Source organism: Camelina sativa, chromosome 2 (genome assembly GCF_030686135.1).
Source record: "Camelina sativa cultivar CO46 ecotype springtype chromosome 2, ASM3068613v1".
In the NCBI taxonomy this organism is placed as follows: Eukaryota; Viridiplantae; Streptophyta; class Magnoliopsida; order Brassicales; family Brassicaceae; genus Camelina; species Camelina sativa.
In genome coordinates, this window is record NC_141881.1 from 14,361,213 (window position 1) to 14,377,484 (window position 16,272).

A 16,272-nucleotide genomic window follows, 5' to 3' on the forward strand; every position below is an offset into this window, starting at 1 on the left:
GATTACATATCGTCATCACCGGCAGGAAACTTTTGGCGGTTTCAATTCCCTCTACTGAGGTTTCGTCGTGCCATTCTTAGGTAGATCAAGATCTCTAATTTTCGAAGTCTCTAAATTATCAAGCGAGGACTACAAGACCAGAAGTTCAATTCAGACGCGTCAGGTGTCCGGAGATCTTTAACTCAACTTCCGATCTTGGAATTAACCAGTAAATTGAAGAAGAGAGAAGCAAAGTGATAGTATTCATAGTTTTTATGTTTGTAAGGTTGTATCCTGATTTTCGGAAATTCGTTTTTGTTAATTAGGTTTTGGTTCCGGGAGGTTTCCTTAAACTCGCCGGCTTTGTGTCCGGAAAGATTATGATCTATTGATCTTTGCCGGCTCTGTATAAGTTTATGCCGTGCCCTTGGTTGGGTCTATGCCGTGCCCATGTTTGGGTCTTTGTCGTGCCCTGTATTACTGGGTCTGTAATGTTTGTCTTTTGTGACATCAATAAAATGGTAACACTTATGAGAAAAAAAAAAAGCTAAAGACAAGGATATAAACCAAAGGAGGCCCTCAGTCTCGACGATCAAACTCTAATCGGTCATGGAGCCACGCCGGACCACCCAGAGCTAAGTACGTTGTGAACCTACCGTCCCGAGTAACACTGCACGCGATGTCTCTAGCCACACTATTAGCTTTGGGAGTGGAAACATGGAACATAACTTTCTCCATGCTCAGCAATACCCTGTGGATCTTGACTATAATCGAGCAATACTTTGGCCACTCAGATGGACTCTCCACGACAAAAACTGTTGCACCACAGTGTGTCCACAACTCATATGAATCAACATGTAAGACATGTAATCCCTGTAAGCACCATAAAACACATTTCAACTCCCATGCAATACGGTTAACCGCCGGCCGGAATGCATCCCTCGAGTGAAACAGCTCTTCACCAGACAATACCCTCCAAAAAACATTTTAATCTTAGGCATTATCTTCAACTCCCATATTTGTTCCTTAAGCGCATTCAAACTTTTTGTAGCTACTGTTTTAGGAACCAATGTCTCCGTAGACTGAGCCAATAGCCAGTTCCCACTCTTCACAGAGTATCTACCATCTTGCGTGTAAGCCCATATTCGTCTATCTTGCAATCCAGGCTCCGGAGGAAAGGACCTGATTCTTATCACATCACACGGGGGAAACAACTTAGTTAGTAGTTGCATATTCCACTCCCCCAGTGACGTTAAGAGAGGAGACATTAAGGTTGAGGTCTATTGTTCTTTCTTTTTTGTAAGGTCTTCGTGGAACTTCATCAAACACCCATTTATCCAACCATACACTCGTTTGGACCCATCACCAATCGACTTCAGAACCCTTTTCAAGTAATTCTCTTCCAAAGATAATACTCCGCCAAACATATGACGGTCTGGAGCCTTAACTAGCCTCCAAGAGGTTTGTATTCGCATAGTACCAATCTTTGCAAACTTGAGACAACAGAGAGTGCGGCGCATCCAGTAGGCGCCAAGCCAGCTTAGCCAGCAAAGCTTGGTTGAATTTACCAATATCTCTAAAACCAAGACCTCCCTGTGATATGGCTTTACACATCTTTTCCCACGATACTCGATGCATCTTATTTTTATCCTCACATTCATTCCACCAAAAATCAGCCATGGCGTTTGTGATCTATTTACATTGATGTTTTGTTAAGCGAAAACATGACATAGTATATTCCGGCAACGCTATTGCCACCAATTTAAGCAAAATCTCTTTTCCACCCAAGGACAGAGTTTTCTCGTACCAACCGCTTAACCTTGATTTCAAGCGACCAGTTATATATTTTTAATTATCTTTTAATTGTGTTTGGTTATATAGATAACAAAGATAAATGATTGTAAAGTTGTTTGGATATGGATATAAGCAATGACGTAAATTGTATTTTTTCTGAAAATGATGTTTTATTTCAAAACTATACTTTAAAAGTACTAGTATGGATTTATGTTTTTATATTTCAGCTTAAGCTAGAGTTACCGGATTAGAAGTTATCATGTGTGGATCGAGATCAATTTTAATTTTTTTTTTTGCTTTGGTTTATGGTGACAGCACCATCTTCATATGGTTTATTACTTATCATCAGTCAATCACATAGAAAAGAGGTAACTATAATAAATTTATTTCCTTAGAACATTGGGAACATTCATGAATAGTACTCCCTCCGTTTCAAAATATAGGATGTTTTAAGCAAAGCACGCAGATTAAAAAGTCTTTATTTTTAACAAGTTTAACCAATCAATACTGCATAATATAAAATACTAAACTAATCTAAACACTACAAGAAAATAGTTCTATTGTGACGTATTTTTTAGACAAAAAAATTTCGTCACAAATTTGTGACATTTTAAATACGATATTATGACTAAATTTATTTGTCACAAGTTCATAGTATTTTCGTCACTATATTATGACGGAAAAATCAGTAACAAAAGTTTATCACAATTAGTGACGAATATGCTACGATAATATTAATTGTCACTCTTATGACTACATTGTGACCAATATGTTGTTGCAAATTGTTATAAACTTATAACAGATATACAAGTCACAGTTTGTGACATTAAAATGAATAAATATTAGTCATAAAATAGTATAAATTGTTATGTCATTTATACAAAGCCCATTAAGCTAAGTGTCTAACCTTAATTTAACAAGACTTATTTAAGAGATGATTAGGGTTTTCTTCTTTATAATTTCGTGCCTCCTAAACCTAGAGAGAGAGAGAGTAAACCCTTTGAGAGAAAGAGAACAAGGAGCCACAATTGAGATTAAGGACAGATCTTACATGTCCTAGAAGATGGTGGAAAACAAGGGGTAAACGGATCTTACAACCCATAGATGTAAGTTTTCCCCAAAGGATTTTGTAACATGTTTTATAGATTAAAAGTTATACATATTTTCTCAAACCTATTCTGCGCAGATCCGCAAATTAACATCAATCATCTTGTGAAATCGTTTCCCACTGCTACAAATTGAATCAGAAAATGATCTACCCGTCGTTGGAAAGATCTGAGTCTTACCTTTCCAGAGAGCCTGAGATCGTTTCCATAGGAATTATATGAAAGTTATGGTCGAATATGTGCACCTGGTCGAATTTGTGATTTTTTTTTTGTATGAGTAAAGATAGCTTATAATGTATATCTAATGTTTATGATTATAAAAAATTGTATGATTATCAATTTTAAAAAATAATATTGTTTTGAGATTAAATTTTTGTTGTAATTTTTATCATATGCAATGAATTTCTTAGTAATAACTTGTGACCATTTGAAACTAATTTCTTATGATAAGATTGGACATTATGATAGTCACAAAATATCATAATTTTTTAGTATTTGTTAAAATTTTGCGACAAAATTTTAATTATCATTTGTGACCATTTGAGACTATAGTTTTGTAATAACAAGATACATAATTAAAACGTTATTTTAAACACGAATTGTGACGATTTAAAGACGTTTTATTAGTCTGTAATTGAGACAGTTTTGTTACTTTTTTGTATCGTAATTATTGATGACAAAATGGTTACTAATATATTCGTTGCAACTCTTGTGACTTTTTTGTTACAAATAAAAATTTGTGACCATTGTATTGCAACCATTCAAAAATCGTCACAAATTAGTAACAATATTTATATTGTGACTAAATTCTTTTTATTGTGACTAAATATTTCGTCTTAATAAAATTATTTTCTTGTAGTGTAAAAGTTATATTGAAATTTGAAAGCATCCTATATTATGAAACAACATACTTCTCCAAAACATCCTATATTTTGAAACGGAGGGAGTATTTTTTTTTTTTAATTTTCTTGTGGTAAAATCAGATATGACAATGGAAGAGAACATGTTGCATATATGTACACTGATATGATCAGACTCGAAACATGATAACTTATGTAGATGACTTCCTCAAATTCGGAAGGAAAAAGTTGAAGGTTGGTACTTCTATCACACAAATTTAATTTGGACCATAACATAGTCTACTGATTTGTGTTAATTTTTTTGTTGTGCCACTATATATATTTGATATGCATAATGCATGTTGTCAATAAAAAATAATAACTAATGAGTCGTGTTTGTAGTGAGTGATTACTCCAAAATTTTCAAAATTTATTAATAAAATTGTGGTCCAATTATCATGATTCCTATTGTAAATTGGATTAGATTTCACATTGATTTGCTCTTTTTGTTGCAACATAAGTAAAACGAAAATTAAGAACATAAAAGTTTATGAGTTTTCTCTGTTGCAAACCACAATGTTAAGGTGATATCTTGTCTCAGAGTCGCAATTAGAATTGTGCAGTGTATGGGAGAATCAATACACAAGACTGATGAAAAAAATAACGTCTATAGGCTCTTCATGGAGTATGCAACAGCTGAGACTCTTTATGCTGAGTTTAAAAGAAATCATAAGGGATTGTCCATAGCAACTGTGAAATGGTTCATACGAATGATTTTAATAGGACTTAAATCGCTTCACCACCTTGGTTACATTCATAGACACTTGCACTTTGCAATATTCTCTTTTTCTATTTTTTTGAAAAATGATTGGTGTGTTTAAAATTGTAAATGAAAATGTTTATAAAGGAAAGCGTTGCAATATCGTCTTTTTCGTTACGAAGAAGGACTAGTGTGTTTTAAAGTTGTAAATGAAAATGTTTATAAAGTAAAGCGTTGATGAATTCTAACTCGACTAAACTTTTTATTCCTATCAAATTTGAGTTTTTGCATGTACCAATGACATTTGAGAATCTCTCTACTCTCTAAAATTTTAAAATCGAGTTGTATAGTTTCTAAATGGGCCTGACCGACACTGGGCCTAGACTCGGCATTGTAAAAAAAACTGATACGTGTTGCGTTAAAAGACACGTGACTTAAAAGTTTGAAGAGACGTGGCAAAACAGTAATCTCCTCTCTTGTACCGCTATTTTCCAGCGTAGAATAAACTTTCTCGTAGACACCTCCGATTAATGCCACGTGGATACCTTCCACACCGTCAAAATTAAAAATGAGAAATATCTGGATTATGTGTGAATTATTATATACCACATAAACAAAACATAAAATTCAAGAAAAAATATTAAATATATTGAAATACAAAGAGAATCACAATTAAAACCTTCAATTCAAGGAAAAAAAAATAAAAAAGATTTGGTTTTTATTCATCTCTCTCGGTTGTTTCCATTTTACTGGTTTCAATCGAAAATTCCCTCTTTTAAAATTTTCGGATTTGATCTTGGGTTTCTTGCGTTTGTGTACATAGATCAGATCTTCAAGTTTCTTCATCTGGGTCTTCTAAAGTTTTAATCTTTTAGGGTTTCTTACTTCTAAAGTTTCTCTCTTTCCTAAATGGATACTTTGGGTAAGTGATTGAATTAGGGTTTGTGTTCTCTAGCGGTGGGAAAGCTGTTTTTGGATTCTTGGATTCTATCTTTGATTAAGGTCTCTTACAGCTTTCTCACAGGTTTTGGGGTTTGATAATCATAGGTTGGTAGAGATTTGGAATTGAATTAGAGTTTCTTGATTCTGTTAATCATGGTGGATGCTATTGGAGCTGTGTCTTTGGTTGGTCATAGACCTTCGATTGTGAGGGTTTCGGTTAAGAACGAATCGAAAACTCAGAGATCACAGAACGTAGTTCGGTTTCCTGTGAAAAAGAGTCGAATGTTGTCTGTGTTACCGATCAGGGCTGTTGCAATGGAACTGACGAAAGAGATGCCTGCGTATAAGAAGAAGAAAGACGAGAGGTTACCAAAAACTTGGAACTATCTTGATTCTGGTGCAGATGATAAATCAAGTGTATGGCCTCCTGAGAACAAAGCTGATAAGCCTTCATTGCATAATCCTTTACTTAGGCAAGAACGTATGGGTTGTGGTTGGTTAGGTGCGATATTTGAGTGGGAAGGAGTGTTGATTGAAGATAATCCTGATCTTGATAACAAGTCATGGCTGACTTTAGCTCAGGAAGAAGGCAAGTCTCCTCCTCCAGCTTTTATGCTCAGACGTGTCGAAGGGATGAAAAACGAGCAGGCGATCTCAGAGGTTCTGTGTTGGTCGAGAGATCCTGTTCAAGTGAGAAGGATGGCTAAGCGTAAAGAAGAGATCTTTAAAGCTTTACATGGAGGTGTGTATAGACTAAGAGACGGGTCACAGGAGTTTGTGAATGTCTTGTTGAATAATAAGATCCCAATGGCTTTGGTATCAACTCGTCCTCGGGAGACATTAGAGAATGCTGTTGGATCTGTAGGTATACGGAAGTTCTTCAGTGTGATAGTTGCGTCTGAAGATGTTTACAGAGGTAAACCGGATCCTGAGATGTTCATTTACGCAGCACAGCTTCTTGATTTTATACCGGAACGTTGCATTGTGTTTGGAAACTCAAATCAGACCATAGAAGCTGCTCATGATGGGAGGATGAAATGTGTGGCTGTTGCTAGTAAACACCCGATTTATGAACTTGGTGCAGCTGAGCTGGTGGTAAGAAGACTAGACGAGTTATCGATTATTGATTTGAAGAAACTTGCAGATACGGATTTGACGGAATTCGAACCGGAATTGGAGATGGAAAAGGAAGATGAGCATGAGCGGCCTTCATCAGCTGTAGCAGTTGATGATATCTTCTGATGGAAGTGATCTTCTGTTATATTGTACAGTCTTATGGGATTTGGATTCTTCCTCGTGTAATTCACAAAATGTTTTAGTTTTTTCTGTGTATAATTGGAACAAGTTTAAACGAGGGATAAATATAAATGTACACTATACATATACTCTTAGTTTTAATGTTGTTTACGTTAACATATCATCTGACTTGTGACTTGTGACTTGTGAGTTGTGAGATAACATTCATCATATATGTTGAAGTCTGATCATTTGTTCCAAAACATCTACGAAGCTTTTCAACATTTCAGAATTCGTATTCCTTTATTTCATCATTACGCCAATCTTCGGAGAGATACGACCAGGAGTAGCGACGTTGATCATTGCAAAACTTAACCTCTTGAGGTAACACACGATTTTCTCAGCAGTCTATTCTTGCAAATAATCCAATTAAGTTACTGCCTTACTGTGATGCAAAAAGTAAAAATTTACCCATTGTTCAAATTGTAAAACAAAATTACATTTTTTCTAAACTATTCCCCTTTGTTCAATTTTTTTTTTTTTTTTTTTTTTTGACACACCGTGTCTTAATAAACACATTTTTTGTTTTTCCTTTTAAAATGAAGACTCACCAACAAAGTCAGTCAACGCTCAGTATGCAATATAGTTCTATACAATTTTTGTTAATCCTTTGATAAGAATGTTCTCTTTCTTCGAATAGACTTATGAGCTTATCATCCTTTCCATCATCTTCTAGATCTAGATCCTCTCTTCTTACTAATGAATTCTTCTTTTTCCATTTCCACGCTTTTCAGAAAACTCAGATTCCAACAAAATAGCGAACAAGTAGATTCTCCCTCATCTTCTTCATCAGTTCCTCCATCGTCTTTGTCAAGAACTTGGAAACACCATGTATTCCTGAGCTTCCACGGGGAAGATGTCCGAAAAACATTTCTTACCCACATCCTTAAAGAGTTCAGAGGAAAAGGAATCGATCCATTCATTGATAATGATATCGAGAGGGGTAAAACAATTGGTCCTGAGCTCATAGAAGCTATCAAAGGATCAAGGATCGCCATCGTCTTGCTTTCGAGGAACTACGCTTCTTCTTCGTGGTGCCTGAATGAGTTGGTGGAGATCATGAAGTGTAGAGAAGAGTTGAGTCAAATAGTGATGACCATTTTCTATGATGTAGATCCAACTGACGTCAAGAAACAGATGGGAGCCTTTGGGAAAGTATTCAATAAAACTTGTAAAGGTAAACCGAGAAAGGAGATTAAGAGATGGAGAATAGCTTTGGAGGGTGTGGCCACAATCGCTGGAGAGCATTCACGCAACTGGTTATCTCTCTTAACTCCTACTTACGCTAACTAATTCATATTTTGCAAACACATTAAACGAATGTTTATTTGTAGCAATTACACATAATTAACGGATATGTTACAATTAAACATATTGCTCTCGGTGTTTTTTCATAGGGTTAGTGAAGCTGACATGATAGATAAAATAGCTATGGATGTTTCAAATAAGTTGAATAACTCCACACCATCAAGAGACTTCAACAGTTTAGCTGGAATGGGAGCTCATATGAAAAATATGGGACCAATGCTAGGTCTAGAATCGGGTGAGGTGAGGATGATTGGGATTTGGGGTCCATCTGGGATTGGGAAGACCACCATCGCTAGATTTCTGTATAACCAAATCTCGAGCAGTTTTGAGTTGAGCGTCTTTATGGAGGATATCAAAGAGTTAACGTCTACAAGGCGAGTGTCTTCTGATGACTATAGTGCAAAGTTGTACTTACAGAAACAGTTTTTGTCCCAGATACTCAACCACAAGGATATTGAGATTCCTCATCTTGGAGTTGTACAAGATAGGTTGAACGACAAGAAAGTGTTGATTGTTCTTGATAACATTGATCAGTCTATACAATTAGATGCCATCGCAAAAGAGACTAGCTGGTTTGGTCATGGAAGTCGGATCATCATCACAACTCAAGACCAAAAACTTTTGAAGTCACATGGCATCAACCATATTTACAAGGTGGATTTCCCGTCAGTATATGAAGCTTCTCACATCTTTTGTATGTATGCTTTTGATCAAAAGTTCCCCAAAACTGGTTTTGAGTCACTTTCATGGGAAGTTACAAACCTTTTGGGTAAACTGCCATTGGGATTAAGAGTTATGGGTTCCCATTTCCGAGGAATGTCTAAGCAGGAATGGATAAGCGCACTACCAAGGTTAAGAACTCGCCTTGAAGCCAACATTCAAAGCATTTTAATGTTCAGTTACAATGCGTTATGTGATGAAGATAAAGATTTATTTGTTCATATAGCCTGTCTTTTCAACTATCAAACGATTGACAGAGTGGAAGGTCATCTCGGTAAGAACTTCTTGGATGTGAGGCAACAATTGCACATTTTATCTGAGAAATCTCTGATTTCTATTGTAAATGGGCGTATATTTATGCACAATCTGCTAGAACAATTGGGTAAAGAAATTGTTCGTCATGAGACCGGGAACAAATCCATTCGTGAACCTGGGAAGCGTCAATATTTGGTTGATGCTAGAGATATATGTGAAGTACTCACTAATGACACGGTTGGTTCTATTTTTGGTCTTCTATATATTAGAGTACTTTCTGAATATTAAAATTTATTTGATGACTAACCATCTCTAGTTCCTCTACCTTTCTTTATGGTCTATTTTCAGGGTACTAAAAGTGTTATAGGCATACACTTTGAGTTGTCTGGATTGACAGACAAATTGAGTATAAGTGAAAGGGCTTTTGAAGGGATGACTAACCTTAAATTCTTAAGATTCAAGTGTATGTATTGTAATAGGAGTCGTAAGTTATGCTGCTCTCCGGAAGCTTTGAATCATCTATCTCAAAAACTACGGTTACTATATTGGGAACATTTTCCAATGACATGTCTGCCTTCCAATTTCGGTACGGAGTGCCTAGTCGAATTATATATGGTAGACAGCCAACTTCATAAGCTATGGGAAGGAGATCGAGTAAGGAACTTTCATGTGTTTAATTCTTTCCTACTTTAAAGTTTTTGTTTGATTTGTCTTTACAATATATTTTTTTTGCCTACATCTGTTAGGCTTAACAAAGGACTGATCTGTTATTATGTGAATTAAATCTTAAGGTCGCCAGCTAGTAATTTAATGTGCTTTCTTGTGTTGTCTCTGCTTATTTGTACAGCCGCTTGGAAACCTCAAGTGGTTGAATATGACTGAGTCGAAAAACCTAAAGGAATTGCCTGATCTCTCAAGTGCCACTAAGCTTCAACATATGCTTCTTTCTTCGTGCTCAAGTTTGGTGGAGCTACCGTCCTTGAATGCCAGTAATTTAAAAGAAATGGACATTTCTAAATGCTCAAGTTTGGTGGAGATTCCTTCCTGGATTGGAAGTGCCATTAATCTCTGCTTTTTGAATCTCACGGGATGTTCAAGTCTGGTGGAGCTCCCGTCCTCTATTGGTAATGCCACTAATCTCCAAGTATTGAAACTTGATATGTGCACTAGTCTGGTAGAGCTGCCCTCCTCTATTGGAAATCTTGATAAATTGCGAAAATTGAATGCAAATGGATGCTCAAAACTAGAGGTTATTCCTACCAACATCAACTTGGAATCTCTTGAGGAACTTCATTTATGTGATTGTTTGATGCTGAAAAGTTTTCCTGAGATTTCCACAAATATTAGGCTCCTACAGATCCAGGAAACCGCAATAAAAGAAGTGCCTTCGTCGATCAACTCATGGTCTCATCTTTCTTCCTTGGCCATGTCATTCAATGAAAACCTCGAGGAATTCCCGCATGCTCTTGATATCATCACATCGTTGGTATGTAAAGATACAGAAATCCAAGAAATTTCTCCGTGGGTCAAGAAATTGACTCGTCTTCAGTTACTTGAACTCATTGGATGCAAGAAACTAGTATCAATCCCACAGCTTCCGGATTCCTTAATTAGCATATGGGCAGAAGATTGCGACTCATTAGTAAGACTCGATTGCTCCTTTCACAATTCAAAGAAATTTCTTGAGTTTGTTAAATGCTTCAAACTGAATAAAGAAGCAAGGGAACTCATCATTCAGAATAGAACTCAATTTACGGTCTTACCTGGTGAAGAAGTGCCTGCAAACTTCACTTACCGAGCTAATACTGGAAGTTCCGTAGTGGTAAATTTGAATCAAAGGCCTCTATCTAAAACCTCGAGATTTAAGGCTTGTATCTTGCTGGTTAATAAAGAGGACAAGGAGAAGGAGGTGTTTGTTAGGAAAAATATAAGAATATGGTATCTCATCATGGAAAAACATAATCCTGGCGTCTTTGTTCCATGCAGACCTACGGGCTACTCTCCAGTTCGCTATTTTACTGAGCATTTGTACATCTTTGAGTTTGAGGGGAATATGACATCTAACGAGCTGTTCATTGACTTCAAAGTCGACCATAGCGACATAAAAATAAAAGAATGCGGGGTAATCCAACTCTAAGTCTGTCATATTGATGGACATGAAGAGAGAGAGAGAGAGATGGCGATGGAGTCTGAAGATAAATGCTACGAAATTAACACTGGAACTGTCGAACTGAAGTCGTTGGAGATCATGACAGTGTAGAGACGAAGAATAGAGGCAAACGAGTGAAATTTATTCAATGAGATTCATATGTTGCAGGGCTTGGCTAAGTTGTTGATTTATGTGTATCAGTGTGTGATGTTGGGTTATGTGTAATTTGACTAACGAGTGAATTCAGTATATGTTGCTTAATTCGCAAAATGTTGTAGTTTCTGTATATAACTGGAAAATATGTACACACTCATACCTATACTCTTTACTTTTTGTGTTGTATACGTTAATATCATTTGATTTGAACATTTTAGCTAGCTGACTCAGAGGATCAGAGGAGGAACTATGCAACCCAAAAGATTCAGACACAATCTATACTTGTGGGACGAAATTCATCATATATGTTAAAGTCTGATCATTTGTTCCAAAACATCTACGAAGCTTTTCAATATTTCAGAATTCAAATTCTTTTATCTCATCGTTCTGCCAATCCTCAGAGAGTAGCGACGTTTGCAAATCGTGCAATCTTCAGTGCAATCTTCAGTACATTTGATGAATGCTTCAAGCGTCTGAGTGGGGGCTTGTACGAAATAGTCATCAGGCACCGTGTCAGTATCAAGGAGATTCGTATCAATCATATCAATGATGATCGGATACCAATCATCTATATATGTAAAGTAGTATCTTGTCTATTAACTCTCATACGAATACCCTAGTCTTCACATTCTGTATAAATACTCTTGTGTATAGTTGAATGAGAATCATCCTTCCATAACATGGTATCAGAGCAGTAAAGATCTACAAAAGACCTAAAAATTTTTTTTTTTTTTTCGGTCACTTTCTACTTCTTCCTCGTCTTACTTCTCCTTCTTCCCCTGTTTCTTGTCTCGATCATGTCTTCTACTTCTGAAGTTGTTGCTACACCCGATGGCACCTCTCTTCTTAATGTCAACATGTCTAACGTCACTAAGTTGACCTCGACAAATTTCCTGATGTGGAAACGTCAGGTCTTTGCTCTGTGCAAAGGCTATGACCTTGCCGGCTATCTCGACGGCACTATGGCTGCACCTGCTGCCACACTCACCTCCGATGACACCACCACCGTGAATCCGGCTCACAAACACTGGCAGCGTCAAGATCAGCTGATCTTCTCTAGTCTCCTTGGTGCGATGTCTCTCTCGGTGCAGTCTCTGCTTTCCAAAGCTACCACTTCCGCGGAGATCTGGACAACTCTCCACACCACGTTTGCTCAACCCAGTCGTGGCCATATCCTCCAAATCCACGACCAGCTTAAGCATTGGAAGAAAGGTCCCAAATCCATTGAAGAGTACTTTCAAGGCTTCACGGTGAGGTTCGATCAACTCGCACTTCTCGAGAGTCCTATTCCACATGAAGATCAGATCGATTACATCCTCGGTGGCTTACCCGAGGAATATAAGCCTGTTACGGATCAGATCGAGGGTCGTGATACAACACCCTCTCTGAATGTGGTCCTTGAGAAGTTGATTAATCAAGAGTTGAAGATTCAAACCTTGATGACCGCTTCCTCTGTTACACCTGCGTCTGCAAACATGGTCACCCACAAGAACAATACGACCAACCGAGGTTCCTCTTCGTCTCGTGGTCAACATGGTTCGCAGCAACAGTCGCATTTCTCACGAGGCTCTCATGGTCGTGGTTCCCAAGGTCGTGGCTATCAGGGACGTTGTCAAATATGTGGAGTTCATGGTCACAGCGCTCGTTGGTGTTCCCAGTTTCAAGGTCGTGGTTCCTCATCAAGTTACTCTTCTTCGCCACCATGGCAGCCACGCGCGAACCTTGCAATGACTTCCTCGTCTCCCACCACTCCATGGATCTGTGACACCGGTGCAACACATCACTTGACATCGGACCTTGCGAATCTGTCTCTTCACCAACCATACAATGGTGGCGAGGAGGTCACTCTTGCGGATGGATCTGGTATTCCGATAACACACACGGGTTCCGGTTTACTTCCCACACCTTCTCGCTCCCTTAGGCTTAAAGATGTTCTTTATGTCCCTAATGTGTCTAAAAATCTTATTTCGGTGTATCGTCTATGCAACGATAATCAAGTCTCAGCTCATTTTTATCCTGCTCATTTTCAGGTGAAGGATCTCAGCACGGGGGTCTGGTTGCTCCAAGGCAAGACTAGGAATGAGCTATATGAGTGGCCGGTTGAACGTAACACTATCACCGCATTCTCTACATCGCCTTCACCGAAAACCGACCTCTCATTTTGGCATTATCGCCTTGGGCATCCCTCTTTTACAGTTTTAAAGGCACTTGTTTCCAAATTTTCATTGCCTATTTCCACTTCCTCGCAAAAACAATGGTCGTGTTCCGACTGTTTGATTAATAAGAGTCACAAATTGCCTTTTCATGCAAACACAATCACCTCCACACAACCTCTTGAGTATCTTTACACAGACGTATGGACATCGCCTATATTGTCCGCTGATCACTACAAGTATTATCTTGTCATTATTGATCACTACACCCGCTACACTTGGTTGTACCCGTTGAAGCAAAAATCTCAAGTCAAGGAAGTTTTTGTCGCCTTTAAGGCTCTTGTGGAGAACCGATTTCAACACAAAATCCGCACTCTTTATTCTGATAATGGTAGCGAATTCATTGCATTGCGTTCCTTCTTGGCTTCTCATGGCGTATCCCATCTCACATCACCACCGCATACACCAGAACACAATGGTATCGCCGAAAGAAAACACCGTCACGTGGTTGAGACCGGTCTAGCACTTCTAAGTCATGCATCGGTTCCGCAGGGCTACTGGCCCTATTCTCTAGCAACCGCTGTGTACTTGATAAACCGGATGCCCACCGACGTTCTCAACGGTATATCTCCGTACGTCAAGCTTTTTCACCAGCCTCCAAATTATATGAAGCTCCGTGTTTTTGGTTGTGTGTGCTATCCTTGGTTGCGTCCATATCGTGCAACGAAGCTTGAGAGCCACTCCACACCGTGTGTGTTCGTTGGTTACTCACTTACTCAAAGTGCGAACCTTTGTTTGGATATTACGAGTGGTCGTGTTTATACGTCACGCCATGTGCAGTTTGTTGAGACTGAGTTCCCATTCTCTTCACTACCATCGTCGCCTGCATCACGTGTTTCTACGCCTGAGTGTGTGCCGTCTCCATCAACGGTCGTGTTACCCTCGCCACTAACTCATTCCTCGTCGCCTCCGTGCTCCGTCCTTCACCCACCATCACCGGCTCCAGTTTCTCCGGTGTTACCGCACACACCTCCGTCTCCTCCAGCATCAGCATCTCCAACATCGCCGATTACATCGTCCTCAACGTCACCATCTGAGTCTCGCTTGTCGTCACCTCCGTCTGTTAACATGCCGCGATCCGCTAGTCAAAGCCCACAACACTCACCAGGCCCAACAACACCAATCTCCAGCCCATCTCCAACAGACCAATCGAGCCCACAACCCCGACAACCATCAAACACATCTACTCCTTCTTCGTCGTCACCACGTCCCGTCTCGCAAACAATGACCACCACATCCACCACGACTTCCACCGTCGCACCACAACCGGAACCTCAACCCCATCATCATGTTCCACCACCAAACCAAAACCTTCATCCTATGACGACGAGAGCAAAGAACCACATCACCAAACCTAACAAGAAACTTAATCTACTTGCCGTCAAAACACCTCTTATCCCCACAACCGTAGCTCAGGCTTTAAAGGATCCAAATTTTTGGAGGGCAATGTCGGAGGAGATTGATGCTCAGATGCGTCATCACACATGGGATCTGGAGAAACCACCGCCATCAAAACATGTGATACCTTGTAAGTGGATATTTACACTGAAATATAATCCTGATGGTTCAATTGCAAGGTACAAAGCGAGACTTGTTGCGAGGGGGTTTAATCAACAATATGGTTTGGATTATGAGGAAACGTTTAGTCCGGTTATTAAATCAACAACGGTTCGACTAGTTCTCGAAGTTGCGGTCAAGAAAAACTGGAGCATTCATCAAGTTGATATTAACAATGCCTTCCTCCAAGGCACTCTAACCGACGAGGTGTACGTCTCGCAGCCACCAGGTTTCGTGGATCCCGATCGTCCAGATCATGTTTGTCGGTTGCATAAGGCGCTATATGGTTTGAAACAGGCACCGCGGGCGTGGTATCAAGAACTACGGATGTTTCTTCTTAACTCCGGGTTTACTGGTTCTCTCTCCGATACCTCTTTGTTTACTTACAAGACGAATAATGATTTCCTCTACGTCCTTGTTTATGTAGATGATATTATTATTGCGGGTCCATCATCTTTGGTGCAACCGTTTAATGTCTCCCTTGCCGCTCGCTTCTCTCTCAAGGATCTTGGTCCTCTAAGCTATTTCTTGGGGATAGAGGCCACTCGATCACGACAAGGATTACACCTCATGCAACGAAAGTATGTCACGGATCTACTAGCTCGTACTAACATGATTGGTGCGAAACCGGTTGCTACTCCCATGGCTCAATCACCAAAGCTCACTCTTCACTCTGGTACACCACTTGTTGATGCCACGCAATATCGGAAGGTTGTCAGTAGTCTCCAATATTTATCATTTACTCGTCCTGATATTGCATTTGCGGTTAATAGGCTCTCTCAATATATGCATCAACCGACGACGGATCATTGGCAGGCTGTTAAAAGGGTTCTCCGTTATTTGGCTGGGACAACATCCCATGGGATTTTCCTACGCGCAGATTGTCCCCTAACGGTTCACGCTTACTCCGATGCGGATTGGGGAGGTGATGTTGGTGATTGTTTGTCTACAAATGCGTACATCGTGTATCTTGGTGGCAGTCCTATTTCGTGGAGTTCGAAGAAACAACGTAGCGTCGCACGATCATCAACGGAGGCTGAATATCGTGCCATAGCCAATGCTGCGTCTGAATTGCAATGGATTTGTTCACTCTTATCGGAGATGGGGGTTGTGTTAACGGTTGTGCCGGTTGTTTACTGTGATAACATGGGTGCGACTTATCTATGTGCCAATCCGGTTTTCCACTCTCGGATGAAAC

The 16,272-nt window shown here is 39.2% G+C and overlaps 1 protein-coding gene, 1 long non-coding RNA gene and 1 pseudogene across 3 annotated transcripts; all 3 read left to right on the plus strand.

The window, feature by feature from the left end:
- Nucleotides 1–2,751: 2,751 nt before the first annotated feature.
- Nucleotides 2,752–3,249, plus strand: LOC147948597 (uncharacterized). Its single transcript, XR_015574730.1, has 2 exons — nt 2,752–2,879; nt 2,960–3,249. It is a non-coding gene; the product is annotated as an uncharacterized LOC147948597 (long non-coding RNA).
- Nucleotides 3,250–5,112: 1,863 nt separating this feature from the next.
- On the plus strand, nt 5,113–6,835 carry LOC104718697 (5-amino-6-(5-phospho-D-ribitylamino)uracil phosphatase, chloroplastic pseudogene; annotated as a pseudogene). The gene has a single exon (XR_015579243.1). The product of XR_015579243.1 is annotated as a 5-amino-6-(5-phospho-D-ribitylamino)uracil phosphatase, chloroplastic pseudogene (transcript).
- Nucleotides 6,836–7,186: 351 nt separating this feature from the next.
- LOC104718681 (putative disease resistance protein RPP1) lies at nt 7,187–11,516 on the plus strand. The gene is made up of 4 exons (XM_010436481.3): nt 7,187–7,975; nt 8,114–9,236; nt 9,348–9,653; nt 9,847–11,516. The coding sequence occupies exons 1-4, from the start codon at nt 7,416–7,418 to the stop codon at nt 11,134–11,136; spliced, it is 3,279 nt and encodes a 1,092-aa protein (XP_010434783.2). The 5' UTR covers nt 7,187–7,415; the 3' UTR covers nt 11,137–11,516.
- Nucleotides 11,517–16,272: the final 4,756 nt, after the last annotated feature.